Here is an 18,944-nt window from a genome sequence, read left to right as displayed (position 1 = left end):
CTAAGTATGTAAAGTAAATCTTGATAGACATAAAGGGAGAGGCTGACAAAAATAGTTTAGTAGTGGATTTCAGCACACCATTGACATCACTGAATTGATCTTCCAGACAGAAAATCACTAAGGAGATGACAGCCTTGAATGACACAGTAGATCAAATGGATTTAATTGATCTCTTCAGAGCATTTCATCTCAAAGCACCAGATTATAAATTCTTTTCAAGTGCACATGGAACATTTTCTAGAATAAACCACATGATAGGACTCAAAACAAGTCTAAATAAATGTAAGATTGAAGTCATATCTAATATATTCTCTGATCATAATACTATAAAAGTAGAAATCAATCACAAAAAGAAAATTGAAAAACACACAAAGAATAGAAACTAAGTAACATGTTAGTAAACAATGAATATGTAACAATGAGAGTAAGGAAGAAATAAAAAGATACCTTCAAACAAATGAAAATGAGAACACAACCCAAAATCTATAGGACACAGAAAAAGCAGTCTAAGAGATAAATTCATAGCATTGCAGGCCTATCTCAAGAAACAAAAAGAAAGTCAAATAAACAAGGTAACTTTACACCTAAAGGAACTTTAAAAAGAAAAACAAAGCCCAAAGTAAGTAGATGGAAGAAAATAAGAAATGTAAGAGCAGCAATAAACAAGATAGAGTCTAAAAAATAAAAAAATAAAAAATACAAAAAATCAGCGAATCCAAGAGCAGCTTCTATGAAAACAAGATTGTGAAAGCTTTAACCAGACTCTTGAGAGAGGGACAACCCAAATAAGTAAAATCGAAAATGAAAGAGAAGTAACAACTGACACCGAAGAATAAAAAGAATTTTAAGAAAACATTACAAACAACTATATGCATATAAATTGGACAATCTGGATGAAATGGATACATTCCTAGAAACATACAATCTTCCAAAACTAAATCAAGAAGAATAAGACGATCTAAATTGACAGATTACAACTACTGAAATTGAAGGAATAATTTAAAAAACTCCCAAAAAACAAAATCCCTGGACCAGATGGCTTCACAAGTGAATTTTATCAAACATTCTGAGTAGATCTAATACCTGTCCTCCTCAAACTATTCCGAAAAATTCAAGAGGAGGGAAGACTTCCAAGGTCACTTTATGAGGCCAGCTTTATCCTAATTCCAAATCAGATAAAGACACTATAAACGAAGAATATTATGCCAATATCCCTGATGAACACAGATTCTAAATCCTCAGCAAAATATTAGCAAACCAAATACAGCAATACATCAAAAATACCATACACCATAATCAAGCGGGATTTATTCCAGGGATGCAAGTTTGGTATTATTATCTGCAAACTAATAAATGTGATACACCATATAAACAAAATGAAGGATAAATACCACACGAATATATCCATAGATAAAAATGCTCAGCAAAGTGAAACTGGAGGGAATATACCACAGTGTAGTAAAGGCCATATATGACAAACATACTCAACATCATACTCAATGGACAAAAATGACATGTTTCCCTTAAGATTGGGAAGAAGACAGTGATGTCCACTTTCAACACTCTTATTATACATAATACTGGAAGTCCTAGCCACAGCAATCAAACAAGAAGTAATAAAATATATCCAAATAAGAAAGAAGTAAAACTGTCACTATTTGCAGGTGTCAAAATACAGTATAGAGAAAACTCTAAAGATTTCACCAAAAAACTACTAGAACTAATAAATGAATTCAGTAAAGTAGCAGGATACAAAATTAAGATCCATAAAAGGAGTTGCATTTTTAATATGCCAAGAATGAGCTATCAGAAATGGATATTAAGGAAATAATCTCATTCACAATTGCTTCAAAAAGAATAAAATTCCTAGGAATAAATTTAACCAAGAATGTAAAACACCTCTACTCAGAAAATTAAAAGACACTAAAAAACTGAAGAAGATACAAGTAAGTGGAAGCATGTAATGTGTTAATGGATAGGAAGAATTAAGATAATGAAAATGTCCATACTACCCAAAGTGATCTACAGATTAAGGATAATTCCTAGCAAGATACCAATGGCGTATTTCACAAAACTAGAACCAATATTCCAAAATTTAGATGGAACCACAAAATACCCAGCAGATCAACAGCGATCTTGAGAATAGGAACAAAAGTGGAGGAATCACTCTACCTTACATCAAACTGTCATACAAGGCCATCGTAAGCAAAACAGCATGATACTGGCATAAAAACAGACATATAGATCAATGGAACTGAACAGAGATCTTAGAAGTAAACCCACACCTTTATAGTCAATTAATATTTGAAAGGAGGCTAAAACATACAATGAGATAGTTTATTTAAGGAACAATGTTGGGAAAATTGGACAGATACCTGCAAAAAACAAAAAATGAAACTAGACCACTGTCTTACACAACACACAAGAAAAAACTCAAAATGGATTGAAGACAAATGTAGACTTGAAAGCATAAATGTACTGGAAATAAAAGAGGCAGTAAAATCTCAAAATTTTTGTAGCAGCAGTTTTTCTGATATATCTCCTCAGGCAAGGAAAAAAATAAAAAAATAACTGAGACTAACTAAAAAGTTTTTGCACAGCAAAGACAAACATCAACAAAATGAAAAGACAACACACTGAATGGAAGAACATATTTGCTGATACATGTAGTAAGGGGTTAATATCCAAAATTTATAAAGAAGTTTTAAAACTCAACACACACAATAGTCCAATAAAAAAAATTGGCCAAAGGACCTGAATAGACACTTCTGCAAAGAGGACATACAGATGGCTGATAGACATATGAGAAGATGTCAACATCACTAATCAGAGAAATGTACATTAAATGCACAATATCACCTCACACCTATGAGAATGACTATCATCAATAAATCAAGAAACGAGTGCTGGTAAGGAATGTAGAGAAAGGGGGTGGGTGGGGCAGGGGAAAGTGGTGGAATTCTGCACCGCTGGTGGGAATGCAGGTCATTGCAGCCACTGTGGAAAGCAGTGAGTTACCTCAAACATTAAAAATAGAATCTAGCAATTCCACTTCTGGGAATTTATCCAAAGAAACCCCAAAACACTAATTTGAATGAATATATACTCCTCTATATTCTTTGTAGCATTATTTACAGTAGCCAAGATTTGGAAGCAGCCCATGTCCATCAGTAGATGAGTAAGCAAAAAGAGCTATGGTACATTTAAACAATGGAATACTACTCTACAATAAAAAAGAAGATTTTACCCTTTGTGACAGCATGGATGGTCCTGGAGAACATTATGCTAAGTAAAATAAGCCAGTGATTTCACTCATATATGCAATCTAATGAACTGAACAGGCAAAATAGAGACAGACCTAGATAAAATGGACACTGACAATTTTGGCAGGCTTGGGAAGTGGAGGGGTCAAGCTGAAAAGAGAAAGAACTCATGGACACAAACACTGTGGTGACTGTGGGGTGAGTAGATAGATAGAGGTGGAAGAGGGTATGGGGTCATAAATGGTAATGGAAAGAATATAATAAAAGCAATAATTTTAAATAAATATATCTCACTTTAATGACTATTTCATGTATTTTATTTAAAACCCCAAACCTCTCAACTCCCATAAATTTCACCTATCTTTGCTTAATACTTCATGAAAGCACTGAGGGAATCAAAAGACCACTTTCCAAGATTTATTCTACCTCATGTACTCATTTCTCAGCATATGCACCACATATTGTTATTCTATTACCAGAAATTAATGTTCCATATTATCTAAAGCTAATCCTTCATCTGTTAAATCTTACCTGTGTGAGGCCATCGCTCCAGTGACTCTTCCTTGCCTAGAATAATTTCTCCCCCTTCTACTGGATTATTCCCATCAGCATACAGAATTGCTATTACTTCTCCAACCCTTACACCATTCTCCTATTCCTGCTGCTCCTAATTATTAACCTCCCTCTCTCCCTTTAGCAGCAAATGCCTCTAAGAAGTTGTCTCTATACTCACAGTCACCAGTTTTCATTCTTTTATCTGGCTTTCACTCCAAAACAAAGAAAAAATATCCTTGCTCTTCTCAAGGTCAATGATAGCATCCATATTGCTAAGTCCAATAGCTATTTAGAAGGCCTCTTATTAGAGGATCTGCAAGTGGTATCTGATACCATTGGTCATCCTTCCTTTGACTTTCATTTGGCTTCTGTGATACTACACTGTTGGGTTTCCTTCCATTTCACCAATTCTCCTTTGCTGGTGTTTTATCCTGGAACTCCTAAAGCAGGGGCGGCGGGAAGGGTTCAGTCTTTGATGTTCTTTTCTCTCACTACATTCTGGTCCTTAATGATCGTATTCTGTCTCATGGTTTTAAATAAGTATAGGTAATAACTACTAACTTAATCTCTACAAAAATAGTACAGTGGAATCTTGGATCTCAAATTTAATTTGTTCCAGAATGCTGTTTGGGAAACAATTTTTTCAAAAGTAGAATTATTTTTCAACAGGTATCAGCATGAAGGAATTGTTGGGTCAAGGACCAAAGTTGTGTTCAACTACTGAGATACTTCTTCCATGAACAGCTTGGTTGGGAACTGAATTGTTTGAGATGGGAGATGTTCAAAAACCGAGGTTTGACTGTCCAAGCTAGATCATCCAAGTGCTTACTCAATATTGTCATTTTGTGTCTAAAAGACACACCAAACCCAGTATGTTCAGAAACGAACTTCCAACTTTCCCTACAAATCCTGATGGAACTTCAGCTTTCCCCATCTCAGTTGATGAGAGCAACATTTTCCCAGTTACTTGAGACCTAAACTTTCAAGTCAAACTCGTTCTGGACATTTTTCTCTCACACTTGACATCTACCCCCTAAACAAAAATTGCTTGCTCCATCATAGTTATCACATGTCTGGACTTCAACCACTTCCCACCATTGTTACTGCTCTGGTCTGAGCCACTAGTATCATTTATCTGAATTAATGCCATAGCTTCCAACTCATTGCCATTTAGGTTTTTGTGTGTGTTTTTAAACACAATAGCAACATGTCAGATAATATCCTCTTACTCAGCACTCTCCAATAGCTGTGCCTTTACTTCAATAAAATACAAAATGCTTACAATGACTTACAAGATGTGGCCATTATCTCTCTGAGCTCCTTCATCAAGCACCCACTAGCAAAAACCTATAGCTTCACTGACGTTCCTCAAGTACACCGCCATTGTCTCATTATAGGGCCTTTTCTCTGCCTGGAATGCCCTTCCCTTAGATAACCACTTATTCCTTCACCCCTTCAAATCTTGACTCAGATCTTTCCTTCTCCATGGTCTACCCTGATCATTCTGTTTCATATAGCAGCCTAAACTGTCATATCCCCCTCAACTTTTTTTTTAATTTTTCCCAGTAACATTTTCTAACATACTCTGCAATGTTTACTCTTTCACCTCCTGTTAGAATTGCTCATTGATATATCCCAAACACCTAAGAGAGTGCCTGAAATATAGTAAACACTTAATACATAAGAACAGTAGGTTTGGAGAAAACATTTTAAACTTTTTTGTTTTGCTAACAGATTCACTGCCTTTGCAAGGATGGGCAATGGTCTCATTTCTTGTTTAGGCTGACACTTTAAATCACTGTTAAGTGGCTTCAGTTAAAGACAATCAGTTGGGTTTTTGATTCCCACAATGATCAAAGTTCTGAAATTTACCATCAACCTGGATTGAGCACCTGCATCTCTCAACAGAACAATATTGTTTTCAATCTGTTAGTCCTTGTAGCTAACTCTACATTAAATTTCTTTCACAAAACATTACTGAATGCCATGAGAAGCATTCTGAATCACTCCCATCATTTCCTCTAACACAACAGTCTTAATTGGCACAGGATATGCCTTGTGAGATAGAGTAGGAGTCTGACCAAATGTCTGTGTATAAAAATAATCTTCAGTTTTCTAGTCTGAGATAGGTAATTCTCTTTCTACATAGCCCTAAAACAATGACACATTTGAGATTTCTTTACCCACACCACTCCACATCCAGATACAAAATTTTATATCATTAATAATTTGACTAATAAAAATGACAACTGCATCAACAAGTTTATTTTCATTTTTATATAAAGAAATACAGGAAGTAAGAAGACCAGAGTTGTTATGGCTATTCCATTAAACTAGCAGAGGTGTATATTTGTTCTGTGCTTCTGCTCTACCATCCTTAATACCATTCTGAAAGTTCCTATAAAACTGCCAGAGATGCAGATTAAATGTCCATGTTGTACACAGGGGGAAAAAAATGAAGTAGAGAGGAAAAACAAAGATTTCTTAAATGTTACACTCATACAAATACCACTTCCACTTTGTTTATCTGCAAGGGAAGGTGACACAGGTTTTCAACCAAGAATTCTGTTACAATAGAAGGAAAAATTGATATTGTACAAGAAAACAGTACTCTGACATAGACTCATTCCTTCATTGCAAAATAGTCTGTAATGGCAGTTTTTATTTTTATTTTAATCAAAAGCTGTAAACCCAAGTTTTAAAAAAGTTCCAAGTAGAAAGATCTATTTTGGCTATCCACATTTTTTCATTTCTAAATAATATTCTTAAATTGTGGTCAGAAACAGTAAAAATTATGAGTTTTTGACTTTGTCACAATTCACTTAACACATCTTCAACTATCCACAGGTTAAATCTACAGTGCTTTTTTGTATAGTATGAATTTTCTTTTATAGTATATTGAAAGAAATATGAATGAAAGCTTTTTCACACTTACTATAGCATACAGTGCCTCCCTCAGATAATTGAGGTTGTGTTAAATGAAAGATTTCTTAATATTTATTATACTTATAAATCTCCTCTCATGCAAATTATCTAACACTGTAACGATGGCTAATATCTGTGATATGCTATGTTCAAGGCACTGTTCTAAAAGCTTTACATGTAATAACTTACACCATACTTTCAAGAATCTGATAAGGAAGGCATATTTTCTTACAAATGATTAAACAAAAGTAGTGGTTAATTATCAGTGTCACAAAGGAAAGCAACTGATGGAGTCAAGACATGTGCTATGGCTAAAGTTCTTCCTACATTTATTACACAAATTATGGTCTATTAAAATTTGCTAAAGTTTAATGGGTTTTCAGTAATAATAGATTTTTCTACATGGATTACATTATTGTTATCTTCCCCTATATAAATTTACTGATGCTGAGCTTTATGAGGCAAGTGTGTTCCCATATTCAAATTTTAAGAATTCTCTGATGATAATGGATTAATGACCACAGAAGTCTACCTGTATTAATCACAAATAAAAAAAATTCATATATAAACTTGTGAGCCATGAGTAAAGTCTGTCCCACTTTCCTTATATTTAAAAGCTTTATCACCAATATGAATTCTCTGATGTTGAGTTAGCTGTGAACCTCGAGTAAAGGACTTTCCACATTCCTTACACTGATATGGTTTCTCACCAGTATGAATTCTCTGATGTCGAGAAAGGTGTGAGCTCTGAGTAAAGGCTTTTCTACATTCTTTGCATTCATAGGGCTTCTCACCAGTATGGATTCTTTGATGTAGAGTAAGTTGGGAACCATGACTAAAGGTCTTCCCACATTCCTTACATTCATAGGGTTTTTCTCCAGTGTGGATTCGCTGATGTTGAGTAAGTTGTGAACCACGGATAAAGGCCTTTCCACATTCCTTACACTGATAAGGTTTCTCACCTGTATGAATTCTCTGATGCTGTATAAGCAGTAATCCACGAGCAAAGGCCTTCCCACATTCATTACATACATAGGGTTTCTCACCAGTATGAAGTCTTTGATGTTGAGAAAGATGTGAACTCTGAGTGAAGGCCATTCTACACTCTTTACATTCATAAGGTTTCTCACCAGTGTGAATTCTGTGATGTTGAGTAAGTTGTGAACCACGAATAAAGGACTTTCCACATTCCTTACATTCATAGGGTTTCTCACCAGTGTGAATTCTCTCATGTTGAGTAAGTTCTGAGCCACGACTAAAGGTCTTTCCACATTCTTTGCATTCATAGGGTTTCTCACCAGTATGAATCCTCTGATGCCGTGTAAGGAGTGAGCCTCTATTAAAGGCTTTTCCGCATTCCTTACATTGATAGGGTTTTTCACCAGTATGAATTCTCTGATGTTGTGTAAGTTGTGAACCATGACTAAAGGTCTTTCCACATTCCTTACATTCATAGGGCTTCTCGTTGGTATGAATTCTCTGGTGTTGAGTAAGTTGTGAACCACGGATAAAGGCCTTCCCACACTGTTCACATTTGTAGGGTTTTTCACCAGTATGAATCCTCTGATGTTGCATAAGTAATGAGCCACGAATAAAGGCTTTCCCACATTCTTTACATTCGTATGGCTTTTCTCCATTATGAATTTTCTGATGTTGGGAAAGCTGTGAGCCACAAATAAAAGCTTTCCCACATTCCTTACATTGATAGGGTTTTTCACCAGTATGAATTCTCTTATGCAGAATAAGCTGTGAAAGCTGAGTAAAGACCTTTCTACATTCTTTACATTCATAGAGTTTTTCGCCAGTATGAAGTCTCTGGTGTAGAGTAAGTTGTGAGTTCTGAGTAAAGGCCTTTCCACATTCTTTACATTCATAAGGTTTCTCACCAGTATGGACTTTTTGATGTCGGGTTAGTTGTGAACTACGAATAAACGCTTTCCCACATTGTTCACACTTATACGGTTTTTCACCAGTGTGAATTCTATAATGTAAAATAAGTTGTGAGCTCTGAGTAAAGGCTTTCCCACACTCCTTGCATGCATACGGTTTCTCACCAGTATGAAGTCTCTGATGAAGACTGAGCTGTGAATCACGACTAAAGGCTTTCCCACATTGTTTACATTCGTAGGGTTTTTCACCTGTATGAGTACTCTGATGTTGAGTTAAGTGGGAAGCTCGTCTAAAGGCCTTCCCACATTCCTTACATTTATAGGGTTTCTCAGAATGACACGTGGGATATTGAGATAAGTAAGTATGCTGATTGAAAATGGACATTTTTTCGTATACAATCATTCCTTGCCTGACATATTCCTTTTGATTTTCCAATATGCCTCTGACTTCCCAATAATTTCTAGACCTGGACTCCTTAAGATCATAGTTTTCAAGCCTGTCATTCATTTCCCACTGGGATAATTCTGTTTCATAAATATCCTTTCTTGAAGATAAGTATTTATTTGCACACCTTGAAGGCAAATCTGAAAGATAAAAAAATAATAAAAAATTTCAGTTGTCATTTCAGAAGGACTGCATAGTAAAAAGGACTGCATAGAAAAAATATATATATGTGTATATCTACATATATACATGTATATATGTAGATATACACATATATATGTAATATAAGCCATTTATTTCTTATGGATATAACTTTCATATGAAAGTTATATCTATAAGAAATAAATGGCTTACATTAGTGATTATAAAATGTTGTTTACTGACCTGTTGTTTACTTACCTTTCACATCACAATCAGCAACATTTATAGTTTCATAAAGCAGTAAATACCCTACTTTCTATTCTAGTTTTCTCTTTCTCACACACACGCATAATAAAAATTCACTAATTTCATGTTGCAGTAATGTGTTGCTACCTAGAATTTGAAAAAATATTAGCTAAGAATGACCTCATATATTAACATGTAAAAAGGGTACATAAGAGATGGAAGAATATTGAAAAATCTACTGAGAAGATAAGGGGAGAGACTAAGAAATCCTTTTATAAGTCAGTGGTTCTCAAACTTTGGTGGGAATCAAAATCACCTGGGAAGCTTGTTAAAATTAAAGATGCTCAGGTAGTACGCCAGACTAATTAGATCTGAATCTAGTGAATCAGAAAAAGATTGAGGAAAAATCTAATTTTAATAGATTCCACCAAGTGATTCTGATTCAGATTCAGACTGTGACTTGCTATCTCTGACTAAAACTTTTAAATGACTTTCAAATTAAATTTAGAATAAAATCCAAATGGTTTTCATGACTTTGGCAAAGCCCTTCATAGTCTGGTACTTATGTATCTGATTTCCTCATGAATCTTTTCTATTTTCCAAACATACTTGATTTCTTTTAGCTCCAAAAAAAAAATCACACAGCCAATTTGAACTTACAACTAGTTAGAGCTGGTTCCACATCTTTGGACTGTCCTATATGAGATACTTTATGACTCTCATCCTTCAGGTTTCAATTTAAATATAAGTTCCTGAATCTTAAACACCCATTTCTGGCAAGAGAAGGCTAGGTAATTGAGACTAACCTTCTTGATTAGAATAATTACACAAAATGGACAAAATATAAAAGGTACCTGATTGAAAGCATTAAAAAGTTAATACTGAAATAAAAAATTAATGGGCTCAAAGTTGAAAAATATGAAAACTCAGAGGAAAAAACCCAAACATTTGGTGGCTACTTTTCCATTGAGGGAAGTCTTAAATCTGGAAAAGGCAACTGAGAAATGGAGAAACAAGGCAGTGTTTTAGACCATTTCATAGGGCTTGGGCAACAATAACTGTAGAATGGAGCCCAACATTAATTCTCCATACATTGTGATGGGGACTCTGAGGGCTACCATGAAAAACAAAGGAGAAACAGTAGACTGCTCTGGACAGAGTCTGAAGCCTAAGTTATATATGAATTATCTCAAACCCAGAAATTTGGAATAAAATAATTCAAAATTGCTTGCCATAAGTAAACCTAAATCTTCACTGAAGATGTATGAAATCATCTAAGTCTTCTAAATAATTTTCTAATTTTTGTTTACAATATATAGCACTCAACAAATAACTATGTGAATGAAGGTACAAAAATGATTGAAAACAAGAGAAAAAGCAGACAAAAGAAACAGGCCTATAAGGACTGAAGTCATGTACCTACCACCGTCATAATGATACACAACAGTCTATTATTCCTACATATTCTTGTGTTGTCCTCTTGTAGTAAACCTCTCCTCACCTTCACCTTGATGGTAAGTGACTGGAAACCATTCTTCTGTGGTTTACTCAATACCTCTTTACAAAGGGAAATAAAAGTACACCCATAGTAAATCTAAGATAATAATGAAAAGAGCACAATACCTAACCAATTGCTTTCCCTCTTGCATAATGTTTCTTAGATACTAGCCTTGGTTATCTTCTTTAGTTCTCCCTATTCATTTCTACCAAGATAGCAAGATGATTTCATTTACTTATCTTTACTTCACAGACTATTTTGTTCCATTACACCAGTCTCATATCTTCTTATATTTTCTGTCTAACCCAAGGTCAATTTATTTGTTTATCTAAGAAGAGTATCTTTATAATTTCTTAGGCACTGATATAGGTCAAAGACATAAAGAAAAGTTTCTGTAATCTTATATAATGTTTGGGATGAAGGAGAAAAGAAAAAAAACAATTACTGAATATAATGGAAGGCATCTGGGATGATAAAATTCAAGAAATTCTATTTTTAAAAAAGAAGATGTTGGTGGGAATATAAAAAAAAGGTCAAAAAAGTCTCATACACTGCTAATAGGAATGCAAAACTGTGCAACCATGATGAAAAAGAGTTTGGTAGTTTTTTTATAAAGTTAACCACACACTTCACACACAATCTAACAGTCACACTCAGAGGTATTTACACTTATGTCCAGACAAACATCTGTACAGTAAAGATTATAGCAACTTTATCCATAATTGCCCAAAAATGAAAATCCAGATGTTACTGAAAAGGTGAATGGATCAACAAACTTTTATATTTCCACATGATGGAACATTAACCAGCAATAAACAGAAACAAACTATTGATTCATGCTATAATATGGATAAATGTTAAATATAGTTTATTAATTGAAAAATACCAGACTCCAAAAATACATATTTTGATTCCATTTACATGACATTCTGGAAAGAAAAAACAGTGGGGGTAGAAAAATGTCAATTTTTCATAGGCTAGTGAGGGGGTAGGAGTTGACAATAAAGGGACAGCATGAAGGACTTAGACTATGTAACGGAACTGTTGTATATTATGACTGTGACAGTGGATACCCTTTATATGTAGTTAGTGCATCAGATTTCCTGAAGAACACCAATAAATGTTGAATAAAACATGACAACCTTCTAAAATATGTGAAGCTTAAAAGAAAGTAGTTCACAGTGAAGTAAGAACCAAAAACTAGAATGGTAAACATGCTTTAAAACCATAGCTACCCACAGAACATTTGCTGTCTTCAACTGTTTACCTTAAATGATCTAAAAAAATTAAATAAACCAGTCAGAGAAGGCCAATACCATACAATTTGATTTATATGTGGAATCTAACAAACTGAACTACAAGCAAAATAGAAACATTAATAGAGAGTAAGATCATTGCTATCGGTGTGAGGGAGGCTAGGGGGTGGAGGGATTGAGCAAGACGGAAAAAGGTCTCATGAACATGGTCAACAGTGTGGTGATTCCAGGGGGGAGGTGACTATAAGGAGGTTAAATGGTAATGGGAAAAAAAAATAATTCCTTTTTTTAAGTCCAAGAGACAAGTCTTTGGGCCAACAAAAGGTCAGGGATTAAGAAAAAATGTCACAAAATTAGAACCATCCAAGGCTGACAGTTTACATGAGTGAAAAAAATATTCTTTGGTCTTCAAGGAAAATGACCAGAAAAGTCTTACTTTCAGCCATTTAAAAAAATTTGACCTCTACTCTGAGATGAGAAGCCACTGGAGGGTTACAAAAAGCAGCATGACAAGATTTGAATTTTGTTTAAAAATGTATCATTTTGCTTTTCTTTCAAATTAAAAAAACAACAATCGAGAATCAAGATGGCGGAAGAGTGAGTGGAAGTAACACTGACTTCCTCCCAGGACCAACCTGGAATTACAACTAAATTGTAAAGAAACCACCTGGAATAAACAACTGAATAATAGTGAGATAAGAGCCTTGTAACCTTGGAGAAGAAGAACCAGCTTTAGCGCCATCTAACTTGTAAGGAGTGCGGTACAGACCTGAGAAGGTGGGCAGGGCGTGCACGGGTGGCAGCACCAGAGGGATATTGAAATGGCCTGTTGGATCCCTCTGAAAACAGCGGGGTCTAAACTAAAACTGGGGATCTCCAGTCCACAGCACCAGAGAACAAAAGGTACACAGAAAACAGCCAGTTGCAAAAAGTGGCAGGGTTGTTCTCTGCAAGACACAGGCAGCTGGAGACTCAAAGAGCCTTCTAAGGGGCCAACGCAAAATTTTTATTTGCAGCCACTTACCCTGGTCTTCGGTAAAGGTGGGGACAGAGTGGGCTAGAATCGCCTGAGGAGAGACTGGGGAAGGAGGCTTTGGGGAGAGAACTGGGAGAGTAGCCAACGGGATCCCAGTGCAGACTCCTCCCCCATACTGCAGCAGCAAGAGTGGACCCAATAACCACGCCCCCAGTAGGGACACCCCCCCCCGCCCCCCGCCCTGAGCTCTCTAAGGCGGCCTGCTGAGTGCAGAGTGAGCAGATTAACAGCTGCGGGAGATAGCCACAAACAGCAGATTCCTGGAAGTCTCAAACAGACTGCCTAAGGTCAGACAGGGTCAATTTCTGACATCAACAGAGGTAGATCCAGAAAGTAAAAGCAGTGGTCTCCAACCATAGAAGTTCATACCACAAAGTCAGGAGGTCAAGACAGATCAACTTGAGAAGCAGAAGCAAAACAGGAGTCTCACAAATAATGGGAAGACAAAGAAATATGCCCCACTTGAAGGGAAAGAAGGAATTCCCACAAAGAGAACTAAATGAAATAGAGGCAAGTAAACTATCAGATATTGAGTTCCAAACAATGGTTCTAAGGAAGCTGAATGAGCTCAGTCAGGTCAGAGAGAATTACCAAAAACTACAGGGAAACTACGAGGAACTTGCTGCAAACTACATAAGCATGAAAAAGAACACAGAAACTATCAATAAGAGACGAGAGGAAATGAAGAATACAATTTCTGAATTAAAGAACACAGTAGAAGGAATCAAAAGCAGGCTCGATGAAACAGAGGATGAAATCAGTGAGCTGGAGGATAAGGTAGAAAAAAGCTTCCGGAAAGAGCAAGAAAATGAAAAAAGATTCAAAAAGACTGAAGAGGAATTGAGAGAAATGCAGGGCAACCTGAAACGTAATAACATCCATATAACAGGGATACCAGAAGAAGAGGATGAGGAAGGGATAGAAAAACTATTTGAAAGTGTCATGATGGAAAACTTCCCCTATTGGAGGAGAGAAAAAGTCACACAAGTCCAGGAAGCACAGAGCATCCCATTCAAGAGGAACCCAATAAGGCCCACTCCAAGACACACCATCATTAAAATGGCAAATATCAAAGAAAAACAGAGAATCATAAAGCAAGGGAGAAAGAGATAGTAACATATAAGGGAGCCCAGATACAGCTAGCATCTGACTTCTCAGCAGAAACACTGCAAGCCAGAAGGAAATGGCAAGAAATATTCCAAGTCATGAAAAGCAAGGGCCTACAGCCAAGGCTGCTCTACCCAGCTAGGCTCTCAATTAAAATATAAGGGGAAATAAGGAGTTTATCAGTCAAAAGAAGGCTAAAGGAATACACCTCCACCAAACCAGCACTGCAAAATATACTAAAGGGACTGCTTTAAGATGAAGAAAAAGTTTCTATGAATACCCAGTTCCTTTCAGAGTTGCCAATACTTGATATTACCAATATTTTTAATACTCAAATAACCTGATTTTGACAATGATGTTATTTTAATTGCTCCTTTATTATTGGTTGAAACTAAACCTGTTTTTGTATATTTATTGCCTTTAAAAAAGAAAGCTTTTTTGGTATTTTTTATCCATTTATTGATTAAAGGTTTGTAGGACTTTCTTTCCTAAAAAAAACAAAACAAACCTATTAACCATGTTTTAGATGGCTTGCAAATACATTTCTATTCTATTCATTGTCCTTTAACTTTTTTATATGTATATTACTATATAGTTAAATATTTATTATAGTCATATTGTCAATATTTACTTTATATTTTCTGGTTTTGAATATTTTACTTCAGGTCATGAAAAATATTAGTTCTATTTTCTTCTAAAATTTCTTAGATTCTACATATTGATTTTTAACTCACCTGAATATTTCTTGTATAATGTGTGAAATAGGGCTCTATATTTGTTTTATTTAAAGTAATAGCGGTCCATGTACCTTATTTGTTGAATGAAGCCTCATTTTGCCCATTGATTTGAAATATCAACTTAATCATATATTATATTGTTAGATATATACATTTGTCTCTAGAATTCTCATTACATTTCATTGATATACTTGATTATTTCTGTGCTGATGTTATGTCGGTTTAATTGCTGAGACTTTATATGGTTTAACATTTTTTAAATATTTTATAATTAACTTTGACATCTAAAAATAAATAATATAAGAAGCAGGGCACGCAGGAACCAGACTGCCCGTGATTGCAACGAGGTCCGCACAAATAGTGGATCCTTGGCGGAAGGAGTCACAGAACTGCCCTGAGACCCTTGAGGAAAGACTGGAGACAGAGGTGTTGGGGAAAGGATGGGAGGAGGAACCAGGGAGTCTTGACTCCTTCTCCTTTCCATAGTCTCCATTGTGCGCAGACAGGACACTCCCCAAAAGAGCCAAAAGCTGAAAAGCACACAATAGACATCCCCAAACGACCCACTGCAGGCACACACGCTCCTGCCGAGTGGCCAGCGAGGGTTGGCGAGCATGTGTGTGGACCTGTGCGGGCTGGTGAGGGTTGGAGCGGGCTGGCAAGGATTCCCGCAGGTTGGGGCCGATGGAGCCTGGAAGGGAGTGCACAGATCAGCGAGGGGAGGCATAAACCGACCCCTGCGGGCACACGAGTGCAGAGCGGTTTGCAGAAATAGTGGATCCCGGGCTGAAGGGGTCACAGAGCTGCCCAGAGACCCTGGAGGAGAGACTGGAGACAGGATTAACCAGAGAGTCCTGGAGCTGACTTCCTCCCATGTCCATAGTCTCCATTTGGAGAGGACAGGGGATGCCCCCAAAGAGCCAAAAGCAGGGAAAGCACATAATAGAAGACCCTAAACTGACCAGTCCCGGGCGCCCACCGGGTGCAGGCACTAGAGGAGTGCACGAGGTTGGGCGAGTAAGCGCCCAGGTGGGCTGGAGATCCTGTCGGACCAGGGAGCGTGCTCAAGGAGCCTGTGGGAGAGTGCAAAGTGATCCACAGAAATACTGGATCCCTGCCTGAAGGAGTCACAGAGATGCCCAAAGCAGGAGTCAGACACAGACAATAGACTCCTGGAAAGCTCAAACAAACGACCCAAGGTCATATAGGGTCAACAACTGACATCATTAGAGACAGGCCCATGAAGAAAACTAAAGAAAAATAAATAAATAAATAAATAAATAAATAAATAAATAAATAAATAAAAAGACCCGCCTACTATGATAGCAGTTTAATTCACAAAGTTAGGAAATCTAGACGGCCCAATTGAAGCAGAAGCAAAAATATACAAACAAACAAATAAATAATTTAACAGACTCTCACAAAAATGGGATGAAAAAGTTCCCCCCAAATGAGTGCAAAATGGGACTCCCCGCAGAGAGAGCTAAATGAAATAGAGGCAAGGGAACTATCAGATATTGAATTCAAAACAATGGCTCTAAGGAAGCTCAATGAGCTCAGCTAGCACAAAGGTAACTATGAGAAACTGCAGAAAAACTATCAGGATCGTACAGCAAACTATATCAACCTGGAAAAGGACATAGAAACTATGAAGAAGACACAAGAGGATATGAAGAATACCATTTCGAATTCAAGAACACAGAAAAAGGAATCCAAAGCAGGCTGGATGAAGCTGAGGACTGAATCAGTGAGATGGAGGATAAGGTAGAAAAAAGCTCCCAGAAAGAACAAGAACTGGAAAATAGACTCAAAAAGAATGAAAAGGCATTGAGGGAAATGCAGGACAACCTGAAACGCAATAATATCCGTATAATAGGGATACCAGAAGGAGAAGAAGAGGAGCAAGGGATAGAGAACCTCTTTGAAAAAGTAATGATGGAAAATTTCTCCAATGTGAGAAAAGAAAGGGTCTTATGGATCCAGGAGGCACACAGGGCCCCACTCAAGAGGGACTCAAGGAGTTTGCTCCAAGACACATCATCATTAAAATGGCAACTATCAAAGACAAAGAGAGAATCGTCAAGGCAGCAAGGGAGAAGGAGAAAGTAACATACAAGGGGGCCCCGATACCCTACGCGCTGACTTCTCAACAGAAACACTACAAGCTAGAAGGGAATGGCAACAAATATTCCAAGTCATGAAAAGCAAGGGCCTACAGCCAACGCTGCTCTAACCAGCAAGACTCTCAATTAAAATAGAAGGGGAAATGAGGAGTTTCCCAGACAAAAGAAGCATAAGAATACATCTCTACCAAAGCAGAATTACAAGATACACTAAACAGACTGGTTTAAGAAGATGAAGGAAAAGAGTGAGGAACAGAAAAACACAGGTACGAAGAGAACAAATGAATAGGTTTCTATAGGTAATAACTCTAAATGTAAATGGACTAAATGCCCCAATTAAAACACACAGGATAGCTGAATGGATAAGAAAACATGACCCACACATATGCTGCCTACAAGAGACCCACCTCAGAGCCAAAGACCTACACAGATTGAAAGTAAAGGGATGGAAAAAAATATTCCAAGCAAATGGGCATGAGAAAAAGGCCGGGGTTGCCATACCTGTATCAGACAAAGTAGATTTCAAAACAAAGGCCATAAAAAGAGACCCAGAGGGGCACTTTATAATACTTAAAGGAAGAATCTATCAAGAAGACATCAACATTGTAAACTTATATGCTGCCAATATAGGAACCATGAAGTATATAAGGAAATTGTGGGATGCCTTCAAAAAAGATATAGACAGCAACACACTGATAGTAGGGGATTTGAAGAACCCACTGTCAAAAATGGACAGATCTTCCAAACAAAACATCAATAAGGATACTGTGCAGCTGAGTGACGTACTGAATCAAAGAGACTTAACTGACATATATAGAATCTTACATCCCAAGAAGAAAAATACATATTCTTTTCAAATGCTCATGGAAGCTTTTCAAAGATAAACCACATGATAGGACACAAAGCAAACCTCAGCAAATTCAGGAATATTGAAATGTAATACCAAACTTTTTCTTGGACCAAAAGGGCTTGAAACTGGAAATTAACCTCAAAGAGAAACTTCAAAAACTTGCAAACTCATGGATACTGAACAGTACACTATTAAAGAATGAATGGGTCAATAATGAGATAAGAGAAGAAATCAAAAAAATTCTGGAAACAAATGAAAATGAACAGTCAACAGTCCAAAACCTATAGGACCCAGCAAAGACAGTCCTGAGAGGGAAGTTCATAGCAATATAGGCTTAGCTAAAAAAGGTAGAAACATTCCAAATAATAGACCTAACAGTACAACTTAAAGAACTGGAGAAACAACAACAAATAAATCCCAAGCAAGTATAAGGAAGGAAATAGTCAAGATTAGAGCAGAACTGAATGACATAGAGACGAAAAGAACAGTTCAAAGGATCAACGAATCCAGAAGCTGGTTCTTTGAAAAGATAAGTAAAATTGACATGCCTTTAAGCAGACTCATAAAGAAAAGGGAGACCACTCAAATAAATAATACCAGAAATGAAAGAGGAGAAATAACAACTGATACCACAGAAATACAGAGGATTGTCAGAAACTACTATGAACAATTACATGCCAAGAAATTTGAAAACCTCGATGAAATGGACAAATTCTAGAAAGTATAATCTCCCAACACTGAAGGAGGAAGAAACAGAAAGCTTGAACAGACCGATCTGGGGAAATTGAAGCAGTAATCAAGAAACTCCCGGCACACAAAAGCCCAGGGTCAGATGGTTTCACAGGAGAATTTCACAAAACATGTAAGGAAGAG

General features: G+C 36.6%; 1 protein-coding gene across 4 annotated transcripts in view; it reads right to left on the bottom strand.

Annotated features, from left to right (window-relative positions):
* Positions 1-6,077: 6,077 nt before the first annotated feature.
* LOC129083212 (zinc finger protein 420) overlaps positions 6,078-18,944 on the bottom strand; it is a 367,495-nt gene continuing 354,628 nt past the window's right edge. For 3 of the 4 annotated variants that reach the window (XM_054589071.1, XM_054589069.1, XM_054589070.1), the window contains exon 5: positions 6,078-9,217. In XM_054589071.1, coding sequence (XP_054445046.1) covers positions 7,302-9,217 — 1,916 coding nt within the window. In that variant the 3' untranslated portion in view covers positions 6,078-7,301. The remainder of the gene's footprint in view (positions 9,218-18,944) is intronic. The other variant, XM_054589068.1, reaches the window with a different exon arrangement.

This window comes from Pteronotus mesoamericanus, unplaced genomic scaffold, assembly GCF_021234165.1.
Source record: "Pteronotus mesoamericanus isolate MK-2021 breed Mesoamerican mustached bat unplaced genomic scaffold, CSHL_Meso_final scaffold_165, whole genome shotgun sequence".
NCBI classification, from domain to species: domain Eukaryota; kingdom Metazoa; phylum Chordata; class Mammalia; order Chiroptera; family Mormoopidae; genus Pteronotus; species Pteronotus mesoamericanus.
The sequence above is the reverse complement of the archived record's forward strand: the minus strand, read 5'-3'. Positions and strand labels throughout refer to the sequence as shown.